General features: G+C 33.9%; 1 protein-coding gene across 4 annotated transcripts; it reads left to right on the plus strand.

Annotated features, from left to right (window-relative positions):
* Positions 1 to 1,629: 1,629 nt before the first annotated feature.
* Positions 1,630 to 9,660, plus strand: LOC113734421 (uncharacterized). 4 transcript variants are annotated; one of them, XM_072082108.1, is made up of 10 exons: positions 1,630 to 1,783; positions 2,618 to 2,750; positions 3,859 to 3,940; positions 4,461 to 4,604; positions 5,847 to 5,905; positions 6,861 to 6,928; positions 7,022 to 7,073; positions 8,007 to 8,168; positions 8,315 to 8,914; positions 9,249 to 9,660. In XM_072082108.1, the coding sequence occupies exons 1-10, from the start codon at positions 1,776 to 1,778 to the stop codon at positions 9,462 to 9,464; spliced, it is 1,524 nt and encodes a 507-aa protein (XP_071938209.1). In that variant the 5' UTR covers positions 1,630 to 1,775; the 3' UTR covers positions 9,465 to 9,660. The 4 variants fall into 4 exon arrangements, with proteins under 4 accessions (XP_071938209.1, XP_027116760.1, XP_027116759.1 ...); XM_027260959.2 differs by having other exon boundaries at positions 2,618 to 2,732; positions 4,442 to 4,604; XM_027260958.2 differs by having other exon boundaries at positions 2,618 to 2,732.
* The last annotated feature ends 8,328 nt before the right edge of the window (positions 9,661 to 17,988 follow it).

Consider the following 17,988-nt stretch of genomic DNA (forward strand, 5'->3'; position numbering starts at 1 on the left):
TTTTTTACATTTTTCCAATCAACGAAAATGCCAGTCACATCCTTGACAAACTCTTTACGTACAAAACTGTCTGAAAGATAATTTGATCTCTAAACCTCACAGATGACAGAATGTGGTAGCAGAAGCAATCCTATGCACTAAGCAGACAAAAAGTGAACTTGTACATTTCTGTGCCATCCATTGCAATTCATGATCTCAATCAGCAGTATGTCTATAAATTTAAACAGCATCTTTAGACTAATCCCCATACATGAGCAGAAAATTAAAGAGACAACAGAAAACTAGATGGAACACAAATGATCAGCATACTATACTACCACAAGGATCCCAACTTATCCTTTGTTAATAATTTGTCCTTTATTGTTGTCTTTGACCAAATAATGTCGTCAATTGTACAAATAAAGACCCCACACAATTCTATTTGGATTGCATTTAATATAAAATTAAGGGATTCCATAGTTCCGCTTTAAGTAATTCCATTCAATAACCAACTACTAGACTTATCAAGTAGTTTATCCATACAGTGATAAAATTTCTGAATGAAAATAATAGAAATCACTAGAAGTGGCAAAATGGATTCATATCCACCAATCCATCCATATAAACCAACCTTAAATGGATTTGGATGATCCATATAAATTCAATGGTTTTAAATGGATAACCATTTAAATCCAATTATATTGGTGGATTTAAATGGATTATCCATCTTATCCATATACATCCATTTAACTTAAAAAATAGAAAACACATCCTTTTAGGTGATTTAAAGATAGAACTTTGGGGATCTATATTTTTTGGAAAAAAACATTTGAATCTTAAATTTAGAATTTGGGAGAGTAAATGGATAAATGGATGGATCATGGTTTACACTATCCATTTAAATGACATCCATTTAGATCCATTTATTAAATGGTTTTAATTGGATTGGATCAATTTGATCCACTATCCATTTAACTAAAACCATTTATCAACCATTTATCCATTTTGCCACTTCTAGAAATCACCTTGCATTATCCAAAGTGAGGTTTATCAATTCAGCCAAAATAACAAATGTGACTACAAAAATACGATATGTTAATGCGGTAGACAAACACTTGAAAATAGTTTCAAAAAAAAAAATAAAAGATGGATCAATCTTTTATTTTATTTTATTTCTACCCCATATAGCTGTGAGTCAAATAAAATATCATTTTTCAATATTTATTTACTAGAATTATCTCCTAATCAAAGACCTTGTGATCAAATTCTATAACAATTGAATAAAAAAATTCAAGAGAGATGACAACATAGATTTTGTTTTTTACGACAACGATAACAGTTGTATAACATATTCTATCCTAATCTAAAGTGAGGGAAAGCCTAAGGAGACTTGTGTATCAGGGATCAGTAGCTATGCAGATCTGACTAGATCAAGGGGGTATCACTGGATTTTTTTTGCTGCAAGTGGGATTTGAACTCCCCACCTACAGCCTTGAGCTAAGCCCAGTGGTTGATGACAACATACATCAAAAGTAGTCAAAATGCAAATTTCATTCCTCAAAACTAAAAATTAAAAAGCTGTCCAAGTCAATGGATAAGAAGGGTTAGAAAGGTGAAACCCAACGGCAAAAATATGGGCTTCAGATATTCTATAGCCCAGAACATTCTCAAATAGTTTGGGCTCTTGCATGGGGCCCAAATTTTGTTATTATCCTCATCTCCTCCGGCGGCCTAGTTTTTTTTATCTCTGGCGAACTGGCGAAGAAAGAGAGCAGTGGGATTTTCTACTCTAGAAAATGAACAGGTAATATAATTATTCCCATTTTCTTGTGTTTCTAATTCGATTTTAGTGGTTCAGAACTCAGAAGATTGTATTCTCCCCCCAGAGTCATTTTTTGAAAAAATTCCTGTTAAAGAATGTTGATGATTTCTTAAGCGAAATGTGCATGTAAATGTGTAGCCAAAAAATTCTAAAAGAAAATCATGAAGAAATCAAGAGCAGCTGGTGTTAGAGAACGTAAAAAGAAACGAATTTTGATTTGGGTTTCTGCAGCCGTTTAACTTTGAGGAGCTAATTGTTCATGTGATGTGTTTTTTGAACAATTAAAAGGGCTGTAAAAGCTTCTTGAATTTTGAACCCAAAAAAAAAAAAAACAAAGAGCTTCTTGAAAGTGCTTCTTTAAGTTTTAATTGTATACTTATTATTTGAGTAGAGGTGAAAATTCAAATCTTTTTCGGTATACATTTGGAAGTTTCTTGGAAGATATCTTTTATAAATATTATTGAATTGGTTGTCAGCTGCTTCTAACTCCAAACTGATATCTGATGTCTTGCATTTGATGTTTGCGAGTTGTATGCAGTGTAGTCGAAGTGACATAGTGCATGTATGAATGGAAGATTGTATAAATTATCTCGTTGAACTGTCTAGAGTCAGTTTTGAAGTGATTCTATCTACTGATTGATATGAAAAGTATTACACTTTATGTTTGCAAATCTTATGTGGACCTATTTAAAGTAAGCCCACCATTTTACACCTAATATGCGTATCATTAAGTGTATCCAATGTCTTGGAATGATTCAAAGATTTTACTTTGGAGGGCAATCATTTGTGTTGTTTTTTTAATGGTTCTCAATGCAGGGCAATTGTTAGGAGAATTACGCCTAGTATCCGTACATGGAGATCCACCCTGAAAACTTTCTGTAGTGATACAAGTGAAAAGTTACATGGTTCACACGGTGACAAAGCAGTTACAGTAAAGTCTTCATCCTTGGTTAATAAGTTTGACCTTTTTTTATTATATTTTTAATCTCATTACAGCTCTCAGTTTAAACCATGATCTTGTCATTTCCTGTGTTTCTATATGTTGCTAGCTCTTGCTTTGATGGATTATTTTTTATCATGCATAGTTGATAGAGTTCAATAACTTGATTTTGTCATTTCCTGTGTTTCTATATGGTTTGGAAGATGCATCGGACAGACAATTTGATTCTTTGTCACTGGAACCTGATAAAATCTTGTGCTCTGCTAAATCTAGCCAGATACAGCTTATAAGGCACTTTTGTTTGTTGGTGTGATTTTTTAGTTTCATGCTGAACATTAAAATGGAAAACTTTTTTTTTTAAAATAGGAGCAATGGGCACCATAGGTTGTCATGTAAGTAGGAAGCTACCACATGAGATACGTATGTAACTTTGAACATATAGTAGTTGTGTCGGAAAACTAATGGAAGATATTTTCAGGAGGTTTTGGTGATGGCATTGTGCAAAGTTACACATGCAGTAAACAAACATTTGATGTTTCACTGTCAATTAACTGATAACTAACATATTAAGGCTGATTATACCTCACTTTTACTGCATTCCACTACCAAATGCAAATGGCTGATGGTTTGTAATGTTCCTTTTCTTACATTGCTTCCCCTCTGCCACCCTACTCTTTCACATCCTTATAATTTTTCTTAACATTTATGATTGCGTATGCTCGCTTATAAAGAAATTAACCTTTTATTCTGTTCTGTTTACTCCATCTATTTAATGATCATCCGAGAGCATGTTTTTTTGTTTTCCCATTGTTCTCTCTCTTATGTCAATTTTGATAATCTCAATAACCTGGAGCATGAGTAACACGATTTAATTTCAGTCAAAAATATATTGATGATACCTGAAAAACTTGGTAGCTATAATATGGTATGCTAAGGACGGGATCTGTGGTTACCTTATTGAAGGAATGTCATAGTCATGCTAATTTTCTTTATTGGTTCTTTAATCTTTCAAGTGATAAGGTATAGATTAGCCATCATGTCAGTCCTTTATTCTTTCATTTGGGAGATTATTATTGAAAGTTTCTTAACTCAATTTCTACTCTTCAATGTTAAGCAGGACTCAACCGACAATGTTCCTCAATATGATGTTGCTATTGTTGGGGGTGGCATGGTTGGCATGGCTCTTGCTTGCTCCTTGGGTACCAAAATAAACAGTTTTTTTTTTTGGTTTGAATGTTAGATATACTTTTCTAATCTTTAATGTTTGTCTGTTTTGCCTTACCATGCGCATATAATGGCCTAGCTGTAAGTTAGTCCTGTATTTATGCCAATAGTAGTTCTGTATGTTTCAGAAAACGTATTTTACATCTTTGCAGTCAAACTTTATGTTTGACTTGATCTTAAACCTCCAACACTAAGATCTCAATTTGTTTTTTCGTCTTCCTCCTCTTTTCTTCTTTCATTTTTCTTTATGCCTTTCTTATGTGTAACAATATCAAAAAATCGATTTTTGAAGAGCCTTCTTGATTGGTTAAACTTGAACAAGCCTTATATGAGTTTCATATGCCAGTTATATATTTTTGTTCTGCTTCTTTTTCTTGTTCTAGGGAAACAAGAGGAGATGATTAATTGGAAATAGTCTTTTTTGATGCATTAAACTTGTTTTTGTGCACATTGGAGTATCTAGATTACATAAACAGTTGTTAAAATGTTCTGCAGCTAGCATGCCATTGACAAAACATCTGAATGTTGCCATAATTGATAGCAATCCTGCACTTCTGGCCAGAGATAGCATCAAAAAAGAGGACGCTCCAGATCCAAGGGTCAGTACAGTGACGCCTGCAACTATATCTTTCTTCAAAGGTACAACCTTTGAATTTTTCTTTCCTTTTTTTTTCGTTGCTGTGCTTGCAGATAGTATACTGGTTGGTGTTTCGTATTCTGCTGTGTGGTCTTCTTATAATTAGGACAATAGTATGCATGTGTAGAGAATAGAGTTGTTATTACATCAACTCATGTAGAGGCATGCTGGTAGATGTATTAAATATTTTAGTCCTTTCTCTGCAAAAATGGACCATTAAATAATACTTATGCCAATTCAAAGCATCATGACTGTTATTCATTCAACTTAAAACAGTTCCTGTTGTATGGGAAGGTTAGGCCCATAGACTTGTCTAACTTTGATATTTTGGATGAGGTATAAAAAGAGCAAGTAGGGAGCTGCCTAGACCAACTTAACTGGCAAAAAAGAATCTTATGTTGACTGTGTTAGCATTCATTCATGGTTATGAGGTTGAGGCAGTGCCTTTACCTCTTCGTTAACTGCATAACGGAGATGCTTCATTTTCTTTGCCGGTGGGATCTTTTTCTGTCATGTTCTTTTTGCATGAACTTAAGCAACGGTTTTAGGGTATTTTAGTCCTGCATTTCCTTGCTACTCATTCTCATTGTGGCCAAAAACTACACCATGCACCTTAGATACAAAGGTTGTGTGATTTTAGTGCTGCCATATATTACCTGCCAGATGAGGAATTTAGCTATAATAAGCAGAAGCTTATCTCTCTTCTCCCCGTACATGGACAACAATAAAAGAGGGATGATGATTAGGTAGTATGTGGTTTTGCAATTCAAACATGTTTATCAGAAAAGGTAAACATGATTACCCTTTATACTGAATCTATTTTAGGTTGTTCAGTTACTCAACTAGTTGAGTCTTTATTCAAAGTGTAATCTTTGTCTGAAAAGCAACTTTAGATGATAAAAATGTTTGAAAAAACTTTTGACATGATAGTCCAAGTATAACTTTAGTTTTCAATCTGAAAGGTCAAGATTAATGATGTCAATCTGAAGTCAAATGTTAAAAAACGATCATGTTGTTAGTGGAATGCTCTTTGGGGGGTACTAAAATACCCATTTCAGTGTGATTGTTCCCAACCTGATGCCCAGTTCGTATCTTGAAATACTGAAATGCTATTTGAGATGCTTAATTCTGAATTTTCTTCTTCTAAATGGTCCACTTGACTTTAAAATGGAATTTTTCATACTTCTTCCAAGATTATGGTTGTTTATCGTTGACCAACAAAGTATAACAGTGGCGGCATGTAGGTATGGGTGCATGGCAGTATGTTCAACTGCATCGGCATGCCTTTTTTGATAGGATGCAGGTAAATCATGCTGTTAATTTCTATTCTCTAAGCATCTTTACTTATTTGGTGCTTGCGTACAATGTGAACAGAACAAAAGTAAGCTTTCTTGGTCTTGGGGCATGTTATTTTAGGATCTAGGATCTACTTCCTTATGGCAGTGTTGTAATTGCAGATTTTTGTTATAGGACCTAAAACTGCAATGTAGAAATATTTTTGTTTTTCGAAGGCCTTAAAAGGACAGAGCACAGCTCTTTACAGCTTCTGTCTTTCTGTTTGTTGCAATATATGGTACTTGATAGAAGAGTTTAATCTGTTTCCTTTATACCTTTGGCCTGTTGCAGTGTTTGCTTGATATGAAAGTAAGGATTATGTTACAGAAGTAAGTTACTTTTTATTGTTTTTTGCTTTCTGAAAAACAATGCACAACTAGTTGCCAAGTAAATGCCTAAGGAAACAAAACTTAAAGACTCCAACTGGAAATGTAATGGTCGGGCCACATAGTATGTCCAACCATGGAAGAAAGAGATTTTTCTTTCCTTGGGATGAAAGATTAGTGTGATAAACTTTTTATTTGTGAGGTATCTTAGAAGTATGCGATCAAACATGGCAGGGTTAATTAAAGAAAAAGGATTGTGTAGTCAGCATGGATAAAAATGTTAAAGTTTTATGATGTTGGATTTGGCAGGGTTATTTCATTTACTTTACATGTTGATTAACATGCAATATGTTGCATTTTTATCTCATATTTTTCGCTGAATTGTCATTGTAATAAGAATTAGCTGAATTTCTGGATTATGCACTGAGTTGTGCAAGACTGGTACGTGGTATGCGAAGAGTATTTTCAAAGTATCTAGTAAGTCATAACAAAAGCCTTGCAAGTTGGTGGGCTAGCATAAATCTGATACAGCAAGAGTGTTTTTGCCCAATTGATTTTATCCATATTTCATCAAATTGCTGTCTTATGATTCTATAGGTTTGGGATTATACTGGTCTTGCATATACAAGGTACAGTGCGCGAGATGTTGGTAAAGCTGTCCTCGGGTAAGAGTAACATTTAACTACATATGTATAATCATTTCCATTTTCCAGTAGCGGTTGCTCGCAGATGATACATGATTTGAGATTTTAATTCAGGTGTGTCGTGGAGAACAAAGTGCTTCAAAGATCTTTGTTATCATGCATGGAGGTACTTTACTACTTAGCTGTTCTTTTTCTGTTTATCATTGTGAATTGATTGTAGCTGTAATTTTCCATCCCTTATTGGTTCAGTCTCTACGATGCTACCTGTAGCTTCAGCAACACTTATTTATTTTTTGATCTTCACGAGAAACAGCTCCACTTTTGTACCAATTCCCCTTCTTTTGTACAGAATGTGTACTATCATCAATATTGCTTCTCATAAAGAAGCTTCTTACTTATACCATCATGTTCTTGGTATCAATTTCTGAAGAGTAGGATATTGCATCAGTATAGTTGCCATAGTTACCTTTTTATTTGTGGGTAAGCAAAAATGCTTCTGAATATCGTTCAAGAATTGTCATTTAATCCCTTTTCAAAAAACTAATGCCCTCTTCCATGAAACAAAGTAGTGATCAAACCAAATTTATCTTCTAGAAACTTGTGGTTTGGCCTGTTTTGTCCATAATTTCATAGATGGCCCATAAGTTAGCTTAGAATCTAAATTTGAATTAGCTTCAGTCTTGGAAGGCCCCAGACAATGAGTGAAAGCTGTATATGTACTTTTCTATTTGTTTAGTGTGGGAACATTTATAGTTGAAAATATAATGTGCATTTTTAATAATATATGTAGATTTTTCACTTGAATAATGTATTTCTGCTTCTTCCAATCCCATTATAATGCTTAAGCCCAATGCTGAAACACCTTAATTGCATAATTTTTATTTTGAGCATGAGCTTAAGCATAAGCTGTATAGTTCTGCTTTGCTCGATAACTTTGCAGATTTGATCAGCCTGCCCTTTCAATTTTTCACTCCTCTGAAGTCCCAAAAGCAAGAAGCCCCAAAGGAGAAAGGCTTAATTGTTTTCTTCATGTGTTTCATTTGACAGCTTGAGCCAACTTCTAGGATTTGCTTGACTTATTTAAAGTAATAACTTTCAGGACTCAGATGTCAAGAAGAAAATATATCCTTCTAGATTGAATTCAATGACACTACATAAAAGCTCCTTGATATCGGGAACAGACAGCATATCATCAAAACCTTCTGGAAGTTTAGCTAAGCTGAACCTGAGCAATGGTGATTGTTTGTATGCAAAGTTGGTGGTGAGTTCTGCCTTAATTTCAATTTGATGAAGCAAAAGATTGGCAAACTAGAATATGTTACATAGGTGCATCTTACAGATGAATTTGTTGAGTCACTGCTCATCTTTCCACCCGTTTTAAGTCAATTTATTTGATGCATATTGCAGGTGGGAGCTGATGGATCAAAATCACATGTCAGGAATTTGGCAGGAATTAGTACAACGGGGTGGAAATACCCCCAAAATGCAATTATCTGTACTGTAGAGCATACAGAAGATAGCAGGTGTGCTTGGCAGAGGTTTCTGCGTACTGGGCCCATTGCCCTTCTGCCGATGGGTGATAATTACAGCAACATTGTTTGGACAATGGACCCCCAACAAGCTGCGGATCGCAGATCAATGAATGAGACTGATTTTTTAAAAGCAGTTAATGATGCTTTGGATGATGGACATGGTCCGCATCCTCAATCTGAACGAATGGGAGGTGGAGGAATATTGGCTTGGCTAAGATCCGACGAGACATCATCAGCCAGTGAGCCCTTTGAAGTGCCTCCCAGAATCACTAAATTGGCCTCGGACAGAATGGTGTTTCCATTGTCCTTAATGCATGCCAACAATTATGTATCAAAGCGTGTTGTTCTTATTGGTGATGCTGCACATACTGTTCATCCATTAGCTGGTCAAGGAGTGAACCTGGGTTTTGGAGATGCAAATTCTCTTTCAAAAGTCATTGCTGAAGGTGTTGCTGTGGGATCTGACATTGGAGAGGTACGTTGATATCGCTATTCTTGATTCTGTAGGATATCATTTTGAACTTGTCATGGATATGCCTTTGTTTTCCTTGTTAGCCCAAGTTGAACGGTGCAAGCCAAGTATTTTATTAACTTCAAGCGGTTGCACTCTTTGTAATATCCATCGTTGAACGCGGACTGCAGTTGGAAGTAGTTGCCTAGATGACCTGATATCATTGCATCATTTTGTATTTTTCACTGCTGCATATGGTCTGGAAATGGAATTTGAAGCAGTTGCTTAATGTTTGTTTCATTGTTCGTGCAATTTCTGATTTCATTTCTGCGGAATTGCTACCTCTTTTTATGGTCAGATGACGCTTTTGAAGAGATATGAATCAGAAAGGAAAGCCGCGAATATTGCAATGATGGCCATTCTTGATGGCTTTCAGAAGGCATATTCCATTGACTTTGGGCCTCTAAATGTGTTGCGTGCTGCTGCCTTTCATGGAGTCAACTACATCTCACCCCTGAAGAAGAATATCATTTCTTATGCTTCAGGCGAGCAGAGACTTCCAATTTTTACATGAAATAGATGTAAACTTTTTTTTCTCTTTTTTTTTTTTCCCTTGTTTTGGATAAAATATAGATGTAAACTTCAAGAGGCATTTTGTATGTAGATGACCAAATGTACGTGCATAATAGGCTTGAGAGTACCCAAACATCAGCTTCAGGAAAAAAATACATACATATACATATATATAAGCTCAATTTTCGTTTGTGAAATTGACTATGGTCTTTCGCTATATTTTATGCACCTTGCACCAGCTTAATAAACTACGAAGTCGTCAATGTTGCAAGGGGCATAAGCGTCTACTGACAAAATCCGAAGCAGCTCTTGCATCCTTTGTATTGACATTTTTAATGTGTGCACACAAATGCAGCGTCTATGTTCAAGGTTCTTATCCACTTGTGTTGTGCTTAAATCCTAAACGAGCACTAACTAATGCAGTATTTTATCAATACAGAAAACAACTTTCTAAGAGCGGTTTGAGGGGAAAATTGAGGGGAAAGTCATCACTGAAAAAGCTTGAAATTGCTGGTAGTAAGGGCAAAATTAGTGCCCGGTTCATTTACTGAGAGCTTCGCCTGCTCGTAGATCATGTGAATGTGAGGGAAATAACAAGTCTTGGATGGTTATTTTTAAGAGATCAACAATGTTTCTAGGTGGCAATAGCCGGTAATATTTATTCATTATGATGTCAAACTTTAGTCCAATTGCTGAAGATCCTGACTGAGCTTCCATTACCACTGAGGTTTGATCTGTTATCAGAGAATCTTTCCAATCTGATTATTAATAGACAAAAGCAGCACTGTATCATCTCAATATCGCATTGTAATATGCGAGATCCTGAGCCACTGCATTGAAAATCTACCAGCGTTGAAATGCTAATCATTGAGTGTTTTTTAATTGTGGAGAACCAGGTGTTGCTGTTGCTGACCTTTGGCCAATATATGTGGTGGTCTCATGTTCTGTGGCACCGGTATGTGAGATCTATAGCATCAATTTCTAAATGCTGTAGCTTTCATGTTAAAGAAACAGAGGTTTTGCAACTAGTGACGTGCTCAAGTTTTGTCATGTACTTTATATTGGTATTTCTTGAGGCCAAAACTCGGGTCTTCATAGATTCAATGGTCGTAGTGCGACATAATCTAGATTTACCTAAATGCGTGCCTTCTTTCAAATCATTGGGGAACACCAATTTTGACTGCACTTGTGGAATTAATAAAAACATATAAGTGTCCTGATAAGCTAGATAATTCACGACAATTCTTCTAACAATAGCCCTATTTTAGTACTTACATGCATGTTTGGTGGTACTTAGGCAAAAGTTTTTAGCACTGTGACTTGGACTTCCATTTTGTCTTTTCATGAATTCTTTTATCATGTGAAGGATTTGTTTTTTTTTTTTTTTTCCACTTGGATGCATACAAGCTTTCTCTTTCGCCATTTTAATGGTCTCTTTGAAGAGCTGTGGATAAGATTGTGTCATTTCCAAATAATTCAGAATTGATGTACTAATTGTTAAAAAGCCTTGCGTTAAGTGCTAGGGATGCCCAGCATTAAGAAAGTACCAAGGGTGACAATCAAGTAGCAATAACATTGGGATTTGAAGGAACTTTTGCACAAATAGTTCATTGATTGGTTACTTTGAAATATAGGAAATAGCATTGGAATTTTACCACAAGGGTTAATTACAAAAACTCCCCTTAAGATTTGGTTAATGTTGCAGTTTATCCCCTAATGTTTATTTCTTCTCTTTTTATCCCCTATTTCACTCCAAGTCGTTGACTATTTAAGCAATTATATTGACAAAAAATGCCCTTTTACATGGTTTATAAGGAAGGACCCCGCCCTCCCCCCCCCCAAGATTCTTTGGATGTACAAATTATAAGATATGATTTTTACTTCTAAATAATTATTTTATTGTAAACTTTTGGATAAAATAAATTTGAATATTAATATTCTTAATTTGTTCACAATCGCCATGCATGTAATTACTTAAAGTGGGTAGATCATGAATTTTGTGAAAAAGGAAGAGAAATATGTGTTATATGGCAATTTTTTGTCAAAAATTAAGGAAGAGAAATACGTGTTTTGGTGTAAAAATTACCTTTTTCAACAATTCTTGAGTGTAATACAACACATTTTTCTCTTCGTTTTCCTCCAAGTTTAAGGTCTACCCACATAAAATAATTACATGCATGATGATTCTGAGCAGAAAAAATGCTATTCATAATTCAATTTATTTTATCCAAAAATTCCAAAAAAATCTATGATAAAAATTGAATATTGTAATTTGAACATCCAAAGAGTCTTGTAGTGGTGATGTGGCAAATTGTGGTCCACTCGATTTACAAGTGGGGGCAGTAGACCAAGCCTACACAATTTTTTGCCTTTCTATGCATCTTTGTGCTATTGGGCTGAGAATTAACCCTACTTTCACTTTTATTTTCTGCGCCTTCATTCTCCGTGTCCTCTTTCCTATCCCGTCTCCTGTTTCTTATTTTAGTCTATTTTATATCTTTTTACCTTCACCTCCTATTTTTCCAATCTCTCTTTCGTGAAAATTTTTAATGGACAAACAAAATTTTAGTTGGTTTCTTATCTTTCTTTCATCTTGATTTAGTTGGTTCCTTTTCTCTTTAGGTTTGAATTTTTTCACTTTTACATAAACATCCTTTTGATCTGCAAAAAAGATAAAAGGGGAACATAAATCCGCTGAAAAGATATTCTTAGATCTATCTAATACCAGTAAACGCCCTTTAGTAGAAGAATAAGGAACATAAAATTTATATTTTTTATTTTCTCAATTTTTTATTTATTTTTTTCCTCTTTTTTTTTTTGTGTGGTTTTGTGATGCCCAACCTGATTCAATTCAAAAAAAAATATGGTACTCGACCTATATTATTTGACTAGATCGGAGGAGGTTTGGGTACCTGCTTATATACTAGGTGGGTTTGGGGTTAGAGGACTGAGAACCTGCAGGGTACTTGACCTGCACCACACATATGTTTTTTCATTTTTACACATGCAAAATACTATTTTAGAGCTAACTAAATAATTTCATTGAGCAAATTGCACCCCAAATATGAGAGATTATAATTTGTTTACAATATTCATTTGTAAAGGTCATGATCTTGTGATTTTTAGAAAAGAGTTCAATTGATATGGAATACATATAAAATGTTAATGTTTATTACAATTTTCAATGGTTATGGATTCTTTTAATTTTTTTTCTTTTTCTTGTATTTTCTTTGCATGTTTATTTCTTGGCATCAGACCTTTTTTAGGTAAAATCTAAGCTGAATCATAGATGAGTATGTAAAATATATAATTAAATTAGTATAAATTAATTTTTAATGGATACCCACTAATATGATCCACTTCTGGCGAGTACTCGATGACTGAGTATCCGTTGATATGTGGAGTGGGTAAGGACTAGAAAACAACTAATCCACAAAGTGTGGGTCGGATTAGTCAAATCCCGTGTGTCGGGGGAGTATCAAACCCGTGCTCTGTGCTTCTACCAACTAGATAAAGGAACAGCTTTAGCTCACCAAGGAGTGCCAAATATCGATACCCTATTGGAGTGAGCAAATTTGTTTTAGTTATCTTGGGGTTTAAGGGATTAGAAATGTCCATTTGATCTTGGTGTCCAAACTGACAGTTCAAACAATCCCTTTCTATTTAGGGTTCATTTGATTCATGTACTGGTTCAGATAGGATGACTCATCTTTGGATTATTAATCCTGGGTTGAGTTATCTTTGGATTAATAACTCAAGTTATCTAGTGTGTGTTTGGTTCTAAGTTGGATAGAATATATTGAAAAATAATCATATTCTATGTTTGGTTGGAGATTGGATGATATAGTATTACTATTTTATGACCAAAATACCCCTTAATTTGTATGTTCATTTTAGTAAAACAATTTGATAATTTATAACTTTTATTAAAATAAAGTAACTTGAAACTTTAGAATTATAAATTAAATATTTTAATATATAAAAATTTGCATTCACTCAAACTCAACCCATTTGAGCCCTTAAAAATAGGTTTTAACTTAGTTTTTTAATCTGAATTTGAAATTTAATTAAATAATAGGCTGAGTTTTGGCTAATTAAGGTTAAATTCAATAAAATTCGACTCATTTAAGAGTTTTAAATGAGCCAAGCTCAAGCCATTATAGAAAATTTTTCTCTGCGCTGAGCTTGAGCTTAGTGAAGCCCTCATTCACAAATCCTAATTGATAAAGTTATGTGTTTATATAGAATTTGGTTGAGGAAACAAGATTAGTAAGGGCAACTTAGTTCAAGGGCAATATAATCCTTTTATTATTATGTAAGCAGGGGCAAATCAGTTAAAAATTTAAAATAATGAAAAAGGGCAAATTAGTTAAAACTTTTTAATATAATCAGTAGCGGCAAATTAGTCCATGTATTATCATATTATTATGTTAGAATATGGTTATATAATATTCAATATGAATTTGTATCATACACAAGGGCAATTTAGTCCAAATATTATTATGTTGGTAGCAGGGGCAAATTAGTCAAAAAAATTTAAATTAATTAGTAGGGGCAAATTAGATCACTTATGTTATATTATCATGTGTGAGTAAGGTTATATAACTATTAGAGTATAAATTTATTTTTTTTTTGTAAAGATAAGTTAGTTTAAAATTTTATCGTCCTATCTTTTAGTTATCCCGAGATGAGAAATATTACCTCCCTCATGGGATCATTTTATTCTATGAATAGGGGATTAATTTGGTTAGTTGGGATGTATCATCCATGTATAAAATGCAACCAAATATGGGATCATACAAAATGATTAATCAAATTTTATGGTGTCCCATAAATCAAATGGACATTTTGGGGGTGTATTGGTAATAGCAGTCCAAATGTTTCCATTTTCTGAATTGTTTATGGTTGGAAAGGTGTGAAAAGTCCGTTAGGTCCTTCAAGTACACCTCGAACTTGAAAGGAAAATTGTTCAAAACATCCCTTATATTTTACAAAATGATTTATTTCGTCCCTCAATTTTAAAAGTATAATTTTTGTACCTTATAAATTCACATTGATCAATTTCTGTCCCTACCTAAATTTTCGACTAGTTTTTTATCGAAATATACCACATGCCTTGTATGTGATTATTTTTGAAGCGAAAAATTGTCAAATCAAATTTTACATAATCTGATCCATAGTTTCTCATAAAATGAATTTTAATTTTTTCATCCCTCATCGATCATGCATACGAATAGATTTTTTTTTTAGCTCATGTATATATCTATTTGATTTCACCCGAATAGTACAAATGGCGTGTAATATATTTGTCTTTCTTTTCACTTACAACTAGAAATTAGCTTGTTCGAGTGAAATCAAATAGAGATATATTACATATTATTTGTACTATTCAGGTTAAATCGAATAGACATGTACATGGTTTTCAAAAATAAGAAAAAAAAATTTTTTGCACATGATTAATGAGGGATGAAAATTTTATTTTATGAAACGTGAAGAAGGAAAAAAGTAATTTTGAGAAATGAGAGGGACGAAAAATTTTGTTTGCAAAATGTAAGGGAATATGGATCAGATTATGTAAAATGTAATTTGATAATTTTTGCCAAAAAAAAATGATCGCATGCAAGGCACGTAGTGGATTCCGGTCAAAAACTAGTCCGAAACTTGGATAAGAACTAAATTTGACTAATGTGATTTTTTAAGAGGACGTAAAATTATACTTTTAAACGTGAGAGACAAAAAAGGTTATTTAACAAAATGTATGGGACAAAATGATTTTCACAAACTTAAAACTTGTTCATAAACTTTACCATTTGTTCTGCTGACCTAATTTTTCTGATTTGCTACGCTTTCTTCATAGATTTTCATTCTTTCTTTACCCAAAATTCGGCAACTTTCGGAAGGTATCTTCACCATTCGACCTACTCCCACTGATTTCGGTTATGCACAGGGCTTAGATTGGGATGGATATCTTACAATCGAATATGTATGTACTATTCATGTATGTATTAGCTATCTGTCTTTGTTCTTTTTTTTCTTGTTCGAGGGAAATAAGTGCAGAATGATTATGTATGTGATTTCTTGAAAATGTCCTGCAACTAGGATACCATTGACTAACATCTGATTGTTGCATTTATTGATAGCAATCATGCACTAATGGCCAAATATCGCATTAAAACAAAGAATCCTCCTGATCCAAGGGTCCGTACAATCATGCCTGTAACTGTGTGTTTGTTCAAATGTACAACCTTTCACTTGTTTTATTTATGCTCGCAGATAGTGTAGTGGTAGCTATCACAGATAGGATAGGAAATCATCAGTTAATGGCAGTTTGAAGTGCTGCTTTAAATCACTACATCGGCCACATATACAATGGTGTTTGCATTGTCCTTTATACATGCCAATGATTATGTGTCAAAGCATACTATTCTTATTGGCGATGCAAGCAGACACTATTCATCTATCAGCAGGTCAAGAAGTGATATGAGTTTTGGAGATTTGTGTTCTCTTCTTTAGAGTTATTGCTATAAGATCTGATATTGAAGAAGTATATTGATATCTAAAATTCTAATTCTATAGGACACCACTTTGGAACTGTCGTGGATTGCTTTTGCCCTCGTTGTAAGTCTCAAGTTGAAGAGTACAAGCAAAGTATTCTTTATACAAACCAAGCAGTTGCGTTATTTGTAGCATTTGCTGCAGCATATGAACTGCAATTAAGAGTTGTTTGGATGACATGATACTGTTGAAGTAATACTAGTCTGGATATCTTGTAATCGAATATATATATACTGTTCATTGAACACTTGTACTTTTCTATCGCAATTGGTTGCGTGCCCAATTATGCTTGTGTTAAACAATGAGAAATCTAGTTACCTTGATTCTGAATTTTTTATGTCCTAGCATGTAGAATGTTCAGTGTTAAACTGGAAAAGATAGCTTTATGCACTTCAATGTAAATTAGGCCTTTAAAGGTGTGTTATTAAGAAGATTTTTATGAAAGTAAAACAGAAAAAAAAAATCAGATGAGTCATATATGAGCTTCATATATCAGCTGTCTGCCTTTGTTCTGTTTTTTCTTGTTCGAGGGATATAAGTGCAGAATGATTTGTCCATGATGCTTTCAATATTTCTTTCATGAATTCAGCTAATTTTTGTCGAAAGTGGAACATCTAGATTATGTATGTGATTTCTCAAATATGTCCTGCAACTAGCATACCATTGACTAACATCTGATTGTTGCATTTATTGATAGTAATATGCACTAATGGCCAGATATCGCATTAAAACAGAGGATCCTCCCGATCCAAGGGTCTGTACAATTATGCCTGTAACTATGTGTTTGTTCAAACATACAACCTTTCATTTGCTTTATTCATGCTCGCAGATAGTGTAGTGGTAGCTATCTCTTATAATGTTGTGACTAAGATAACTATATGCATGTAGATAAGAGAAGATTTATTTCATGAGCTTAAGTGGATGTATGCTAGTAGAGTTATTCAATTATTTCTTTGCATAGTTTTAATTGGAATGGACAGACTTAGAATGAACCATCAACTAATACTAATTAAAGCATCATAACTGATTTAATTAAGTTTAAATGCTCTTGTTGTTTTGGAATGTTAGGCCCATGGATTGTTGTTAATTAACCTTATTTACTATTTTTCTAAGTTATAATGGCTTAATTTAATTATCTTAATGATAAGGCACGTGAAGTAGAAATACTAAACGAAAATTGCAAGAATCTCGTATTGTTAGAGGTAGAAAACTTGTCTAAAGTGACAAGGTTAGGGTCCAAAGCTCTTTTGAGAGCTGATGTTGCTGCCTTATTGGCCTATACATCTCCGGAGGATAGGTCTCGTCACATTTACTTGCTAAAAAACGTGGGTTTTACCTAATCAGTGATGATTGGGTAAATTGGGAAGAAGTCAAAACGAAGAAATATCGTTTCTATCGATTTTCAATACTTGTTTGCTATGAAAAAAGACATGGGTGAGACTTATTTTATTATATCTTCTATTGTAAAATTGTTTTTGTGTATAATCCTTGTTGTTTAATTTTATTTAATGCATATGCAGGTTGACATTTAACGTTGATGCCTGTTTTCTAGCGAGCTCTGCATTGAAAATCAGTTGTGATCTTTGTCGAGACTTCCGAGGTGATGAGAAGATTGGCTTTCGAATTTTACATATTAAACATTGTCGAGGAATTGTGGAAGCTGAATTGCAGGGGATATGGTGTGTATTAGAAAAAATATATAGTTGTAAAAAGGAAGACGGTCTATTTACAGTTCTTTGTGACAGCGAAAAAGTTGTAAAAGTTACACTGGGCGAGGAAGTGGACGAATGCACAATTAATGGGAAACTTTTAAGTATAGCTATATGACGATCTTTTATAAGCTGTTTTGAATGTACTTTGAATTATTTTTTTTCCTTTTGGAACAGTGCTGTCCGACAAGCAATAAAAAAGTTCCAAAAAGTCAGTTTTGAAATTGCTATCAACCATGTATATCGAGAAATAAACTGGGC

The sequence above is a fragment of the Coffea arabica genome, chromosome 3c (assembly GCF_036785885.1).
Source record: "Coffea arabica cultivar ET-39 chromosome 3c, Coffea Arabica ET-39 HiFi, whole genome shotgun sequence".
In the NCBI taxonomy this organism is placed as follows: Eukaryota; Viridiplantae; Streptophyta; class Magnoliopsida; order Gentianales; family Rubiaceae; genus Coffea; species Coffea arabica.